Source organism: Ursus arctos, unplaced genomic scaffold, assembly GCF_023065955.2.
Source record: "Ursus arctos isolate Adak ecotype North America unplaced genomic scaffold, UrsArc2.0 scaffold_8, whole genome shotgun sequence".
Lineage (NCBI taxonomy): Eukaryota > Metazoa > Chordata > Mammalia > Carnivora > Ursidae > Ursus > Ursus arctos.
In genome coordinates this window covers 36,084,788-36,100,914 of record NW_026623100.1, presented here as the reverse complement: position 1 = coordinate 36,100,914, position 16,127 = coordinate 36,084,788, and the positions used below count along the sequence as shown (strand labels likewise).

The window sequence follows — 16,127 nt, the reverse complement described above, 5'->3', positions numbered from 1 at the left end:
CTCTTTAAAGGCAAGGATTTATACTTATTGAAAATATTCAGACAATGTTAAGAGTAATGGATACCTAAATACCTGAAGACTTGGTAATATTACATTAAACATTTGATAATCTGCCCTAACATTGGCAATTACTCTAATGTTCTCAGGATGCTTTACATACTATTTACTGTAATAGTAATGTAATTAACATATACAATAAAACAATATCTCAGTATTTTAACTAGCAGGTTACAGTCAAAATACACCAATAAATCAGTACCAGAAAATAGGCTATTCTACACTCTATGGACAACAGAGTATCTGTCTTCTGAACTGTACTGCAAAAAAGTAAAAAATAGATTAAAAATGGTCAATTCTCAGTAGAGACTCACTTTTACAGCTTACAGACAAAAATTACAAGAACACCTGCTGGTGATTACATTCACTTCCCCCACCAGATAGCAAAACTCATCACAACTACCTGCCTGTGGGGTTAGCCAAAAACACCAAACCATCAAAATGTTCACTTTTGATACATCAAATGCCAAACCTCTAGGATTTGTAAGCTACAAGATTTTGAATTAATGGACTTTTACTAAATTCATAAGTACAACCAATAAAATATCCATATCAACATAATTTTACGGGTCATGATTTCAAATTTTTAAAATATGAAAATAAAAAATTCAAACAACTTTTTTGTATCATAATGACACATGTATGTACACACTTACACTAACAAATTAAAGAACTACTGACCTTACGCTGGAGAGAAACAGCTTTTTCAGACACTGGCTTACATTCTGGTAAGGTGTCATCTTCAATATTCTTGGCTTTGTAACGAGCAGAATGTCCCCCCAAATTTGCATCACTCTTTGTAGGGTTTGTAGATTTAACTGATGGCTTTGATCCACTGCCAGCTTTAGGCTTTTGTGCTGGTGAGTGTCCTTTATCAACTATTTCAAGATGTTTCTGTTTATTGAATTCTGACCCATGTCCAGATCGTTGTACTATATCTTCTAATGCTTTTTTTTTATCTAGTAAAAAGGACAGAAATGCAACTTCAACTGAAAAGAACTTAAGGTGAAAACCATCACATTATTTAAAAAAGAGTAACTCCTCAACTGCCCAAATATTTATCACACAGAGCCACTGTGACACCAGACAGAAATCAAATATATCCAAAACAATTCTCAGTCTTTAAATCTTCACTTATGAGCTTATCTTACACCAGTGGTGCTCAAACTTTTGATTTCAGTATCCATCTTCACTCTTAAAAACTGAGGGCTCCAAGGAGTTTTTGTGTTTAATTTATTAGTATCTACCATAAGAAACTGAAATCGAATTTTTTTAAATATTTACTAATTCATTTAATAATAAACTCCTGTGTTACAACAACATTTTTAGGAAAAACAACTTTAATTCCCCAAACAAACAGAAAATTAGTTAAATGAGTAGCACCACTGTGTACCTTCCCAAACACTTTCATGTTGGGCTTAAAACTTGAATTCTCAGATCTGCTTCTGCATCCAATCTGATGGATACGTTGTTTTGGTTGAAATGTATAAAGGAAATTCAGCTTCACAGACATATAGTTGGAAAAGGGAAAACCTCAGAGACCTCTAAAAAGATCTCAGAGGACACATATATGAGCTATGTCTAGAAATGTCACTAAACCAATATTAAGACACAGGTTGAAAATATGAGAAATTTCAAAAATCTTTTAGAGTAATTCATGGGCAAACTAAGATCTTGGCATATCAGTGGTTTTTACATTTCATTTTGGGTAGACAGATACACTCTTCCACATTTCTTCTGATAGTTAATAAAAGGAAGAAGAATGGACTAGGTTGGGATGTGCGCCAATTTCACAAAGACATTCTAAAATATAATAAAAAAGAATATTTCATTTCTCTCTTATTAAAAAAGCTAAGGCAAATAGTTCAAAATGTCAATTTTTGTTAAATCTTGATGGTAGTATATAAGTCATGATTTCAAACTTATTAAAAATATAGAACTTAGGGGCGCCTGGGTGGCACAGTCATTACAGGGCGTGATCCCAGGGTCCTGGGATCGAGCGCCGCATCGAGCTCCCTGCTCAGCGGGAAGCCTGCTTCTTCCTCTCCCACTCCCCCTGCTTGTTCCCTCTCTCGCTGTCTGTCTCTCTCTTCTGTCAAATACATAAATAAAATCTTAAAAAAATAGAACTTAAAAATTCAAACAAAAAAAGCCTAAAAAATTTAGTCAAAATAAGTGAATTTATTATGTTGTATTATATATTATAGTATATATTATTATTCATAACCATAAGTGTACCTGATGATCTCATTGATCTCCGTGATATCTTTTCAGGACTAACTGATCGAAAACATTTTGGACTACCTCTAAATGGATTTCTCATTCGATACGGTGAACGGGATCTGGATCTGTATCTAGAAATGAAACGATGGCAAATTTTTGGACTTCGACTTCTTGGTCTGTATATATAGCGTATTGGGCTTCGAGATCGACGGAATCTGTGACTAGAGCTTGATCTCCTAGAACGTCTAGGACTGGGGGAATGAGAACGTCTTCTTGGAGTTTCATTTTCTTTTCTATTGCCTTCATTTCTATAAAGTATGGGGGGGAATCAAAAGATTCAGCAATTTAATGTAAATTTAAGTCATATTAAGTTAAATGACAGAGTTCCTTCTTAACAACAGACTATAAACAAAACCAAACTCTGATACCATATATTTATTTAAAACAAAAACCTATTTGTTACGACGCAATTCACCCTCACAGATAAATAAGAAGCAATCAGAACAGATGCTCGGCCCTCTAATTGCTTGGATCTCTGTTTTGCTAATATACAGAAGAATATCCTCCGGCAATTTCTTGGGTTTTTCCTGTGCCATTTTATAGCTAACTATATATTGAAAGTATTAAGTTATATAAAGAATTTAAGAAATGATTTATATAAATTTTTTTCAACTTTTTTTTTTCCTGAGAGATTATGCTATATACAAATATTTCTTTGACTGCTGTACTTGTATATACAAACATTAAACAGGGACCTCCTAGGGAATATAAAGCTTAATAAAACCATTCCCAGGGGCAGCTTGGGTGGCTCAGTCGTTAAGCATCTGCCTTCGGCTCAGGTCACGATCCCAGCGTTCTGGGATCGAGCCCCACAGCGGGCTCCCTGCTCAGCGGGAAGCCTGCTTCTCCCTCTCCCACTCCCCCTGCTTGTGTTCCTTCTCTCACTGCCTCTCTGTCAAATAAATAAATAAATAAAATCTTAAAAAAAACAAAACAAAACAAAACCATTCCCAGCCTTCAAGGCATTTATAACGGAAGACCCCACACACAAAACAATAACAAAAGCATTAAGTATTTTCAGAAAAGACTAAAAAAAATAGAAGTTCACAGAGGCAAGCTATCACATTTAAGCTGGGATAATTAAAGAAAGATTCATAAAGATTGTTGCATTTGTTTGATGTTTAAAAGTAAAATGATCAGGGGCGCCTGGGTGGCTCAGTTGTTAAGCATCTGCCTTTGGCTCAGGGCATGATCCCAGGGTCCTGGGTCCAAGCCCCGCATCGGGCTCCCTGCTCCACTGGGAGCCTGCTTCTTCCTCTCCCACTCCCCCTGCTTGTGTTCCCTCTCTCGCTGGCTGTCTCTCTCTGTCAAATAAATAAATAAAATCTTTAAAAAAAAAAAAAAGTAAAATGATCAAAACAGGAACTCAATTAAAAACAACACCTTTTTTAAAAAAAGAACCTGTTTACTTTTAAAAGAAAAATCAAGCCTCAACAATACCACTATTCAAAAGAATTACCTTCTTGATGGGAGGATCTCAGGATTCCAATCAGGATACCTATTTTGAGAATGAACAGTATTAATGAACAGTTAAAATGAGACTATATGTCTCAATCTTTCCCTGCAATGTATCAGGAGGACTGTTCAAAGCCTAAGTTTACATAGTAATTTATTAGTATATTAAAATATGAACATTTTCTTGAAAGTATGATTTGAGTGTCTAATCCAATAAATAATCAAAGCATTATTCAGTAGGCAACTCAAGGAAAAGAAACACACTCCCAATACATTAAAGACTTCAAAGTTTATTTAAGTAAAATAGGCAATACACATACAAGTGTTAAGATGTACAGAATAGATACATGACACAAATTTAGGTAAGGGTTAAAAGACAAAGACAGTTCACGTGCTTTGCAGAACTCCAGGGGGCCCCACTCTACAGAATACAACATGTACGGTGCCCTTTACACTGTACCAAGCAGCCCTCGAAGATACACATCTGGTGGAAGAATCAGGGGAGAATTTGCAGAAAAGGCCACTTTTCAGGTAGCCCTTAAAAAGGTCTACCAATAGGCATGGTAGGTTTCATGCAGTGGCCATACCTAGAAGAATTTAGAGGCAAAACAAGTGTTCTATTCCAGGAACTGGTCTGGCTGTGGCATGGAAATGATGAAAAGGAATTATGAGGGGGGAAAACCTGGAAAGGCAGCTCAGAGTTCCACAAGGAACTTGTGAAGGTCCTTGAAATCACGTAAGGAGGTTGCACATAGGTAAAAGGCAACAGGGAACCAATAAACATTTCTGAAGTGAAGAGAACACAGGAATATTTTCAGTTCAGTTGGAAACAAATATCTGGAATTATGGGGAAAGATGAGGACTGAGATATTTAAAAAATAGGCATGCAGAAGCCACAGGTATAGTACAAAGATTGTGTAAGACTAACACAGAATATAGTTTGTAGGAAAAAAAAGGGCCGAGGACAGAATTTATTCACACCAACACCAAAGACTAAAGCAGACAAAGACAAACCAATAAGAGATTCAGTAGTAATCATGGACAGAAAAAAGTACACGGAACAGTAACATCACAGAAGCCTACGAAAAAGACATCTTCCTCAACTTTTCTAGAGAATCTGGACTCTAACGGTTAATTGGGGGGCTCCTGGGCAGCTTGGTTGGTTAAATGTCCAACTCTTGATTTCAGCTCAGGTCATAATCTCGGGGTCGTGACTCCTGATTTGGGAGTGTGGTTGGGGGGTTGGCAGGGATTCAATGGGGTTATAACAGATAACCACTGTAGAAACAGTTACTTATTCTTAGGAGATAGAGGTTGAATTTAGGAGTAAAGTTATCATGTTTGCAATTTATTTTCAAATAGTTCAAAAAAGTTTAATAAAAATATAAAACAGATGTGGCAAATGGTAATAATTGGTGAATAAAGATGAATAGATGAATGTTTACTATCCCTTCAACTTTTGCAGCTTAAAAACTTTTCAGAATAATCTGTTGAACAGAAAAAGGGGAAAAAGAGTAAAGATCCATGGGCTAGACAGACTAGTTATAACTATTTGCTGTGGGATAGCAGGGAAGTTGACTCTCTATGCATCAGTTTACTCACTGGTAAAATCACAAATAATCATTATACATACATCTCACAAGGCTGCCTTGAAAATTAAATTATGTAAAAGACTTATAATTATGCCCAACATACAACAAGAATATAGCTATTATTATTTATTTTTAATACTAAAATTCTGATGTACTGTATCTTTTCTCAGGTTAACCAACTACTCCTGTACCATAATCCAGAAAGATCCAACAAAGACAAAGACAGGGAAGAGATAATCAGCCTTAAGAAAAGGAGTAAGAACCTAAATATACATCAGCAAGTGAATAACTAAATACATTAAGGTACAGAAACAAAAAGAAACACAATGTAGCTTAAAAAAACAAAGAATGGAACAGCATATATTTTGCCATGGAATAATCCCAAGCACCAAATCAAATCTATTTTTTTGTCATTATTTTTTTGCAATACAGAGAAAGCCAAGAAGGAATTATTCAAGAGCACACAACCTGAAAAAAGTAAATATGCAGGCTAGAGTAATAAAGTGACAGGCACAGAAAGCACTTTAAAATCAGGGCCTAAGTGCATGAAAAAAAAAAAAAAGGCTAGCTACACAGAAGGCTTTAATAGGCATATGTGCCATTTGCTCTAGTAAATTAATGGCAGTGTATGTAGCTAGAATCTTCTTATTAACATGAATGCCTACCTACAGCAAATGACTCACTACCACTTAAATCCCTCACCTTCATAAAAATTAGACCTCCTACTGGGTATCTGTGAGAAAATTTGTGGCTTAGGAGAGATTTTCCATTTACAGTGGCAGCTAGGCCTATCTAATTCTAATTCAGATAACAAATTATCTCCTATGTTTGTCTGCACAGCATTTACACAGGGAAGAAACTCTATCTCTACTCATAGTCTATATGACTCAGGTAGGGCTTATCATCACACTCAACAGCAGGAGTGGGCAAATGACACATTGGGTAGAGTACCCAATTCTCACAACTATTATAACTGATTTCAAGACAGACAACTAACTCAAAGTGGACCAATAAAGAGTCAAACCCTGGACTTATATAGGAGTTATGAGGAAAGAGGGTTTTTTGAGGGTTTTTTTGTTATGTTTGTTTCAAACTCCTGGAATTACTAACTACACAGTTCATTTAAGTCCAGAATTATGGGGGTCATTTTGCTTCGTGGAGAAGTGTACCTGGGATCTCATGAGGCCAAAGCAGAAGAGAATAGAACAGCCAAGAAACAATTTCTGACTACTCTGATTTTTGTTTCAGAATCCAATTCAGCTGTTCCTAAAACTAGAATCACTTCTTATGCTTCCCAGTTAAACAAACTAATAAATTCCCTTACTTTAAAAACGACTTTGGAGTACCTGGCTGGTGCAGTCGCTTAAGCGTCAGACTCTTGGTTTCAGCTCGGGTCGTGATCTCAGGGTCATGAGATGGAGCCCTGCATCGAGCTCCATGCTCAGTGTAAAGTCTGGTCAAGATTCTCTCCCTTCCTTTTCCCTCCCTCTCCACTCCACGATCTGCTCCTCTCCCTGCTCAAGGTCCTACCCGCCCTTGCTGGTTCTCTCTAAAATAAATAAAATAATTAAATCTTAAAAAAATAAAAATAAAAACTACTTTGAATTCAAAGTTTATCACTTATGACTGGAAGAGTCCTGAATAATCTCAAAAAAATTTGGTAATGTTTTCATAAAAAACAAAACCAAAACCCAAAACAGCTGTGACAAAATCATCTGCCCCAAAACATGTTACTATTATCAGTCTAGTGATCGGTAACTTGACACACAACTATATCATCATATTTAATGATGTTTAATGATGTTTGTTACTCCAAGGGATATATGAGTTTCCTGTTGAAGTCACACTTTTCACCTTCATAGGTGTCTGTCTTAAAAAAGCAAAAGGTCGAGGAACTGAAGAACCAATACTGAGGAACCAACACAATCTAGCTTGTTTATCTCCCACTTAAGGTTTATTCCTTTTTTTTTTCTTTAAGATTTATCTATTTATTTGTGAGAGAGAGAGAGAGAGAGAGCGCACACACACGTGAGCAAGCAACCAGCGGAAGGAGCAGAAGGGGAGGGAAAAGGAGGGGGGGAAGAATCCCAAGCAGACTCCGCACTGAGCCAGCCACGGGGCTCAAGCTCACGACCTGAGCCAAAACCAAGAGGCGCTTAACCGACTGAACCACCCAGGTGCCCCTAAGGTTTATTCTTAAAATAGGTTCTAAACCAGAGGAGAGCTTTACTCCTGAAATTAAATACTGGTGTTTGGTTTGGGGTTTTAGTTATTTTAGTTATTTATCCTTTGGGAAAGTGGGGCAGACAGGAGAAGGGAAGACTATCTACTCTAAAACAGATAAACCATTGCAAGGAAAGCAAGCCGGCAAGGAATGAACCCATGATATTAAAAGTCTATCTACCGGGAATAATTAGGAGAGAGTCAAAGAAAAGATCATATTTAATTCTCTCCTTTTGGAAAAAGATAATATATCCTTTATAAAATATTTCAAATAGGTAATAACTTTTTAAAAATATTTTTCTCTAAAGTACCACACTAAACAGTCATATCTGAACATTAACTATTTCATAAATTTGCTACCTATAAAAAGGAAAAACTTGTTCTTACTGTTGACGTAACTGGCGGCAACTCTCAATATGAGTAGATGTATTTTGATGCTGAATCCAATCCTATTGTAAAAGGAGAAAAGTGCTGAAATTAGAATATTCCTCACATTGACTAATGAAATTAGGCTTTTAAGAATGACACAGGATAATTTTTTTCCAAAAATTAACAAATTTAGTTATAAGAAACATTTGATTACTCAATAATATTTCACAAAAATAAAGCACCTTCAAACAAAGGTACTTAATACCAGACCTTATTGATGCCATTTTGAAACCTTTTAGTATACAAAACATTTAAAAAAATCATACCATGGATACTCATTTGAAATCAAATATATATTTAAACTTGGAAAAAACAAAAGCACTGATCAGAAATAATTCATCTTACATATAAAAATACTCCAGAAAACACCAAAAACTCTATAAATAAAACAGTATCTGAAATGGCATCTTCAAAATATAGTGTCAGTTACTTATATCTCTAAATTCAAGCTAACAACATCAACAACAAAAAATCCTACCTCTTAGGCCAGTACCATTCCAAACAAGGTACCCACTATATTGACAAAGGATAAGATTAGTAAAAATATGAAAAACTGCTGACTAAATCTAATTTATTTTCAGTACTTAAGGGAAAGTAACACCATTTCAAAGACACAATATCCCTAACACAGAGTTTTACATTGAACAAAATGGTTTTTTAATACATTACTTCATTTACAAATCTGCCCTGAAATTACATTCTGTACCCATAGTTCTTGGCAGATACATCTGATTAAAATTTTCAAAAAAGACAACATACAGTTTTCAAAGATACAGTCCCCCAAGTGAAACAGTTAAAAGCAACATGTATTATTACTCAATGTTTTATTGTTTCTCCAGCATTTGGATAGGTAAAAAACTTACTCAACAGTTCTATATTTTAAAATGTTCCTTGAGGAAAATGTTATTCATTTCCATCTCAAAAACATTTTAGTATGTCATTGCTACAAACTAGAAGTTTCCACAGTTAAAACCACAGTTGACACTAATTTTGGAATCCGCCTTGTCAAGAACTATCTGAAGACAAGTGCATGCTATTTGCAATACTCAGCAACAGGTTATGAAAAACCCTAAACTATTTCATTAAGCCATGGAACTGACTGTGGACTGCAAAAAAATGTTTGCATATCCCGCTCAATGCTACATATAGAAAGGTAGAAGAGATTGGCAGTTAAGAGTCTCTAGTACTGCTGAACCCATGTCTTTGACATTAACTGGACATTGTTTACATAAAACAGACACACTGGCAAATAGTGGATTGGGCATGATTTATTTAGACCATAAAGCATTTTATTTGAGTAAGTTGCTATCATTTAAAAATCCAGTGATTTTACCCCCAAATCCAAACTTCCAGCTTTTCTTGAAAAAACAATACCGGACATGTATTCTGTATAGCAACCATCAGCTGATGCTGACAGCTGCCCTATTTAAGGCATACTCTCCAGTTCTACACATATATTCATATATATATATATACATACATACATATATATATATATATATATATATATTTATGTAAAAACACATACACACACACACACTACTATTTAACAGGCCCACTTTCACTCACTGGTATTATTTGATTTAAGCTCAGTAAATATACCTATGCCACCCCAATTTCTAGACTCTCTAGTAACAGTATCCAGATTAGATAATAAGGGTCCAAAAGCAGTACTGCCTCTCCAGAGAAAAAGTGATAATTACCTACTAAGCTGGAAATGCCGTAGACTTGAGTAGGCCCAGAATCAAACTATGAAAATACCTACCCATGTAAGAGTTCACCCTATCCTCCAACTACTCAAAAATCTTTTATGTCAATTAATATTTTCTCAAACTGAATTATTTCAGTCAGAAAGACAGCTTCTAAGCTGAGGACAGCCAAAAAGACGTAACTTCTAAACCGAGCACAGCTCCTCCTCTGACATCTGAATCCCAATTTAGAAAAGAAATACATTTCACATTCTACTGTTGCTTTTGGCAGGCTATAGTTTTAAAGATTCAGCGATGGAGAACGTACTTGTCAAATGTCACTTAGCAAAAAAAAAAAATTGCAACTGGTAATTTACATTTATTGGCTATATTATTTACAAGGTCATACATATGCACATTTACAAGGCAGCAAGATATATTACACAGAAACAAAAGGTAGTTTGTACCATCTAAGTCCATGTTCACAAATCCCTATCATGTAGTCATCCAGTAGTAAAGAATTCATTAGTTAGATCCATCATGCTGTTCTGTTAAAAAAAAAGGTGTTTTTTGTTTTAAATGGCAATCTCTGTGAACTCTAATGAATCACTAATGATTTCTTTTTCTAGTTTTACTTTTATCATATTAACCCAGACTTTCACCATCTTACACTTGAAGGAACTAGGGAAGTCTCATATGCAGTGCCCTACCATATCTCTTCTCTTTCCTATTCACCCTGAATACATCTGCCAGATTTATCTCCCTAAATACACTTTGAACATGTCACTTCACATACCAAAACTTTAATTAGCTTCCTAATGCCTCTCACCTCAAGTCTAAACTCCTTAAGCTAAGCTTTTGAAGGCCCTTGGTACCTATTGTTACTGCTGACATCTGAAATGTCATCCTTCCACCCGTAGGTATATCTGAAGCCTACTCATTATTTAAGACCCATATTTAACCAACTCCATGAAGTCTTCCCTCCCAAATCCTTCCAGGCCAGACTCGATACAGTTAGTCACTGTCACTTAATCTCATCCAACTAGTCTTTTGATGTCAGCAAGTATATTTATACTTTTTTTTTTTTGCGTTCTCTTTTTGTTTTATCTGTGTGAGATGATGATGGTAACTACACTTACTATAAAAAATATGGAACATATCACGAATTCACATGTCATCCTTGCACATGCGCCATGCTTATCTTTTCTGTATTAATTCAATTTTAGTATAAGTGCTGCCAAAGTGAGCATTATTTATACTTTTTAATTATATGCTGCTAAATACACATTAGGTGTTGATAAACTGATAAAGCTGACCTCAATGGATATAAGCCTGAAGTCAAGATTGAAATATTAAATCTCTCTCCCCACAGCACACCCAAACAAGTTAATTGCAATCACTGAACCATTTGATGTCCTCGAATTTTTTAAATTCCTTAGGTGTGTCATTTTTCCTCTTCAGTGAGGCTGCCCAGCATCTAATATAGCCATGTATGAAACTGGTAATCAGTAAATACCTACTGAATAAACATATACCTTTTCCAGTCTAAGAAATAAAAACTTAAAGTTCTTTTAAGATACCTTTCTTGGATTCATCATAACTAAATAAAAGTTCAAATGGAATACAGAGAGCCTATTACTCAATTCAGAACTCAGGCCAGCGCTACTTAAAGATTAAGTGCTATGAATTATTCTGAGATTTTTCAAGACTTGACTACCTCCCTTGATAGGGAAGGCAACTATTATTTCATTAGAACTCAACAAATTTGGCTAAAATGAGGAGGAATACTGCTTTCCTTTGCTAGAGTTAGCAAAAGCATCAGCTGAAATCTGGTGAGTGGATAATACAAAGACAATAAATGGGCAGCACTGCAAGAAGGAAAAAAAAAGAGAATTAAACACCTATTGGTTTTTAAGCCTATTCAAAGTATATAACCAATGATCGAAGCTTATTCCATGGGAAGTACATTCCTTCCTGACCACTTATAATATAAATCTACAAATCACATTAGTGAACAGAAATAAAAGTGGTTTCCAAATATACATTAAGTAAATAAAACATACTGGGAAATTCCTACACAAATCCACCCACGATTACAGCTGACCCTTGAACAACACTGGTTTGAAGTGCACGGGTCCACTTACACACAAACTTTTATTACAGTACACATAAATACATTTTCTCATGATTTTCTTAACATTTTCTTTTCTCAAGCTTACTTTATTATAAGAATACACCATACAATACTATTAACATATAAAATGTATTAACCAACTATTTATATTGTTGGTAAGGCTTCCGCAGTCAACAGGCTAGTAGTTTTTAAGGAGTCAACTTGGACTTTCAACTGTGCAGGATTTGGCACCCCCAAACCCCAAGCTGTTCAAGAGTCAACTGTACTATCTAAGAGTACGTTCTATGTTACTCTTCAGCACCTCTATAAAATACTTTCTTCTAATTATACTGACCACAGAGGTACTAATGCCTTTTTTTATTTTTTTAAGATTTTTCTCTCTAAATTTCTACCATTTTACACTATTCTCTGAGCTGACAGCTGACCCCAAAATAATTACTCTTGACTCAATTTTGTTATGGATTAAGTTATTTAGGAAGCTCCTTCTCATCAAACACTAAAAATCCTAGTGTAGCTAGAGTCAGAAAATATTTAAGTCAACATTAACTGTCTTTTAGCCAAGACACGAAGATACATGCAAGGCTACAACATACTCTCTCTTAAAGTGTACAGTACAAATATTTTATTCCAACTTTTTATATTTGTATAGTAACAGATTTATTTAAAGTTGACTCATGTGATTGTTTTATAAGTCCACAGTTTGTCTTATAAATTTTATGTTGCATGAATTTTCTGAGAGAACTAATCAAAAGTTCAAAGTACATGGACAAACTATGTTGTATGCCCAGTCACAGGAATACAGAAAGCCTAACACTCAAGTCAGTATTTAGGCCAGGACTACTTAGATTACAACTAAGTGGTGATGTTGCAATCACAAATAATTTCTGCCATTTCCTCAACGCCTAGTTAACACAAGCATAATATGAAAATTTAGAGGAAATCTGGGCCCTGAGTATCATTATACAGTGATCTTTAAAAACACTCACCTTCAAATGACTACATTCTACGTTACACAGAGAACACAAATGTGGAAATATTCTTGGAGATGCTGCATAATAATCATTCATCATAGAGGGAGTTGGAAGTCTCTTCATCTTCTGGGCATCAGCATGTGAAAACTTTGGTAACCATGATGCTTTCACAATCCCAAAGGGCGACTGAATGGGAATGTCAGCCTCTGACTGGTAATTCTTTTTACTTCCTCCTGATCCATGTACATTAGATGAATTAATCACAGGTTCATGTGGGATCCGCTCCTGCTGGCTTACAGCTGAAATTAATTCTGATGAAAAAGGCTGCTGGTTCATAGATGGAGGAATAAGAGACTGATTCATTGTCTGGTTAACTGTTTGGCTAATGGATTGACTGACGGATTTTACAGGTTCAAGGACTGACTGTCCTCCTGAAATGTGTAAGCCTGACATCTTAGTTCCACTCTCAACTGGGAAAAAGGACTGATTATTAGAGGACTCACTGGGGAAGTCCATCTGTCGAAACACATCTTCAACAGGAAACATAGAATTACATATCACATTTGGAGTGGGAACAGATGCAGAAATGCTCTGCTGTGACCGAAATTCATTCTTGACCTCATCTGTTGGAATTTCAGGATCATAAATACGTACTTCAAGTGGATCTTCTGTGTAGCCATATTTGCTTGCATGCCCATAATCAATCACATTACTCGAAACTGCCTCATTACCAAGCGTTTCTTTATTTCTGCTCTGAGAAGGTATACTGGGTAATCGGCGCCCCATTTTTCGCATTCTTATATCCCTCAAAATTAACGGCATATTTTCAGGAGTTAGCTGTTCATCAGGATAGCGACTGAGTTCTTCTAAGTCTTCATTAGATAATCCAAAACTTGCTAAGATACTTGAGGCACTCTCTTTTGTATAGCGACTCTGCACTTGAGGACTCTGCTCTGTAACCTGTGTTATAGAACTCTGTTTCACTCCCACTGATGCAGATATATGAGGCTCATCATCCCACCGGCTGCCATGAGGCTTCCCCTTCTTTTGTTGTGCTTCATGAAAATCCAATTTTTCTTTGGTCAATCTTGGATCAGTTCGGTGTTGAGTTACCTGAACATTCATTCTCTGTGGTCCCATGTTCTGATAAGATTCATGGCCAGTAAATCTGTGTGGAATTCCACGGGCTCTCCCTGCTGGGTAAAATCTTGGAAGACCCATGGATCCAGGCCTCATAAATGGTCCTGGAGGCCTCATCCCAGAAGGGTTAGGTGCTCGTGGCCTCTGAAGTGGAAAGTTTCCTCGAGGATTAAACCTGGGTCTCGACATGGCTATTTTCAAGAAAGCCTGATTTAATAAAGTATAAGGTGGTGTTGAACTATGTGAGGCAACGGCATTCAGCTGCTGAAGCGCCAACTGAGTCTTAATCTGAGCAAAGTGCAAAGGAGATGGGCCCAACAGAAGTGGGTTTGCAATGCCCAGGTTCAAGGAATTCACAAGTGGTGCGAAATTTTCCAAGAATAACACAAAGCTGAAAGTTAAAACACAAATATTAGATCATTTTAACTCAAAACTACTTCATGAAGTGGGTTCTACAGCCAGTGTAAAACATTCTGAAATAAAGCCATGAAACCATCCTCCATTTCATATACTTCTAGAGTGTTTACGAGAATTGTTAACTTTCCCAAAAACGTTCTCTTCTTTTCTTTCCTGAATCCAGAACACAAACCCCAAACCTCAAGCCAGAGTTCATGTACAAAGTGTTGCATTGGGTGCTGTCCTAGGTGCTGAGCGGTAATTATAAATCCTTTTAAATAATCTTGAAAAACACTGGGGATTTATTTCACGCTTTGTTACTGGAAAAAAAGATGAAGGCATTAAAATACTTAGAAACAGACATACACTTAATATGTATGTTATGTACAAACCATTAAAACAGAAACGGTAAGACTAAAATTTTACAAGACCCATTTCTCCAAGACACAGTCTTCCTTGGAATCACATCTCACAAATTCCAAATAGCAATTAGACTATTGTTAAATAAACTAGACTGTTGTTAAATAAATTTTAAGATGAAAATTTATCATCAATAACTTAACTAGAGTCTGACAAAAAAGTGTGCAGCAGCATGGAATTGATTATAACATACAACATAATATGTCGCACAACCACCAGTCACCTTTCTCTTGGATTGATTCCCTCCATAGTGTACAGGCAAATATATATCGACAATAACAATGACTAAGTTTATACTGCTCATGTGCCAGTGACTGTTCTAAGCACTTTACATGGATTGGTTTAATTCTCACAACAACCCCTTGAAATATTTAAGTTTTACAGACAAGGACACTAAGGCACAGAAGTTAAGTAAATTGCACAGATAATAAATGACTGGGCCAAGATTTGCACTCAAGGTAATTTAGCCCCATAACGAATTCTCTTAACCACTAACAGATGTGAGCAAGACTATTTTGCAGTTCCCAGATACTGTATTAAACTGGTTGCTGTCCAGCCATCAGAGCACAGCACAACTCATTCCAACCTGGGTCTCAGAAAAATAGTAGTTTAGCTATCATTCAGGACCAAGGTCAGCAACCACCGAACTTGACTTCCCTCTTCTAGTTTAAAACAAAACAAAACACAGACTATGCCTGTTTTCCATCAGGTCCCTACTTTTATACCTGACAAAAATGCGAGGTGGGAAACATGAGGTCTTGAGGCATCTACACCTACTATGAAAATCCACAGTACAGATGATATTTGACGATCATCACTTTCTGGTTCAAGCTACAACTTCATCCATACCTCAACTATACCCTTTTTAAATTTACACATAATGTTAGTGAAATGTTAATTTGGCTGAGAAGTGGGCTTTATCTGGTTAACACACTCCCTTCCAACCATCTCTTCCTATCAAAACAAACAAAATAACTTTGCCCTGGACCTGACTTACTTGATTTTACTCAATGGTCAGCCTCCATTAAACCTTTTTTGACCACCAAGGCCCGGTGAGTCTTTCAACAAACTTTATTTGTTCCTTGTACCATTTGGGATTCATACCTTTTACTACGATTTGTATTCATATGTGTCTTTTTTTAAACTATCTACTATCAATTAAAAGCATGTGTTTACTGCTGTATTATCTTAAGCATAAACTCTTCTCCTACTTAAAATACGCTTAAATATTTGTTAAGCTATTTGATCAAAATCAGTCATTAACATACATAATTAATTTTAAAATCATAATGAAACACAACACTACAATAAAAATTACACAAGCTTCTAATTCAACAGA

General features: G+C 35.9%; 1 protein-coding gene and 1 non-coding gene across 21 annotated transcripts in view; both read right to left on the bottom strand.

Annotated features, from left to right (window-relative positions):
- The window catches only part of ZNF638 (zinc finger protein 638), a 142,442-nt gene that overhangs the window by 67,623 nt on the left and 58,692 nt on the right, over positions 1-16,127 (bottom strand). For 11 of the 20 annotated variants that reach the window (XM_026483249.4, XM_057309175.1, XM_057309176.1 and 8 more), the window contains exons 2-6: positions 12,848-14,363; positions 7,998-8,059; positions 3,800-3,838; positions 2,296-2,588; positions 739-1,016 (exon numbers count right to left, since the gene is read on the bottom strand). In XM_026483249.4, coding sequence (XP_026339034.1) covers positions 739-1,016; positions 2,296-2,588; positions 3,800-3,838; positions 7,998-8,059; positions 12,848-14,363 — 2,188 coding nt within the window. Of the gene's footprint in view, positions 1-738; positions 1,017-2,295; positions 2,589-3,799; positions 3,839-7,997; positions 8,060-12,847; positions 14,689-16,127 lie in introns of all 20 variants that reach the window. The other 9 variants (XM_048222695.2, XM_044392395.3, XM_048222697.2 and 6 more) reach the window with 4 other exon arrangements.
- Positions 10,871-10,977, bottom strand: LOC113247657 (U6 spliceosomal RNA). The gene has a single exon (XR_003313332.1). It is a non-coding gene; the product is annotated as a U6 spliceosomal RNA (small nuclear RNA).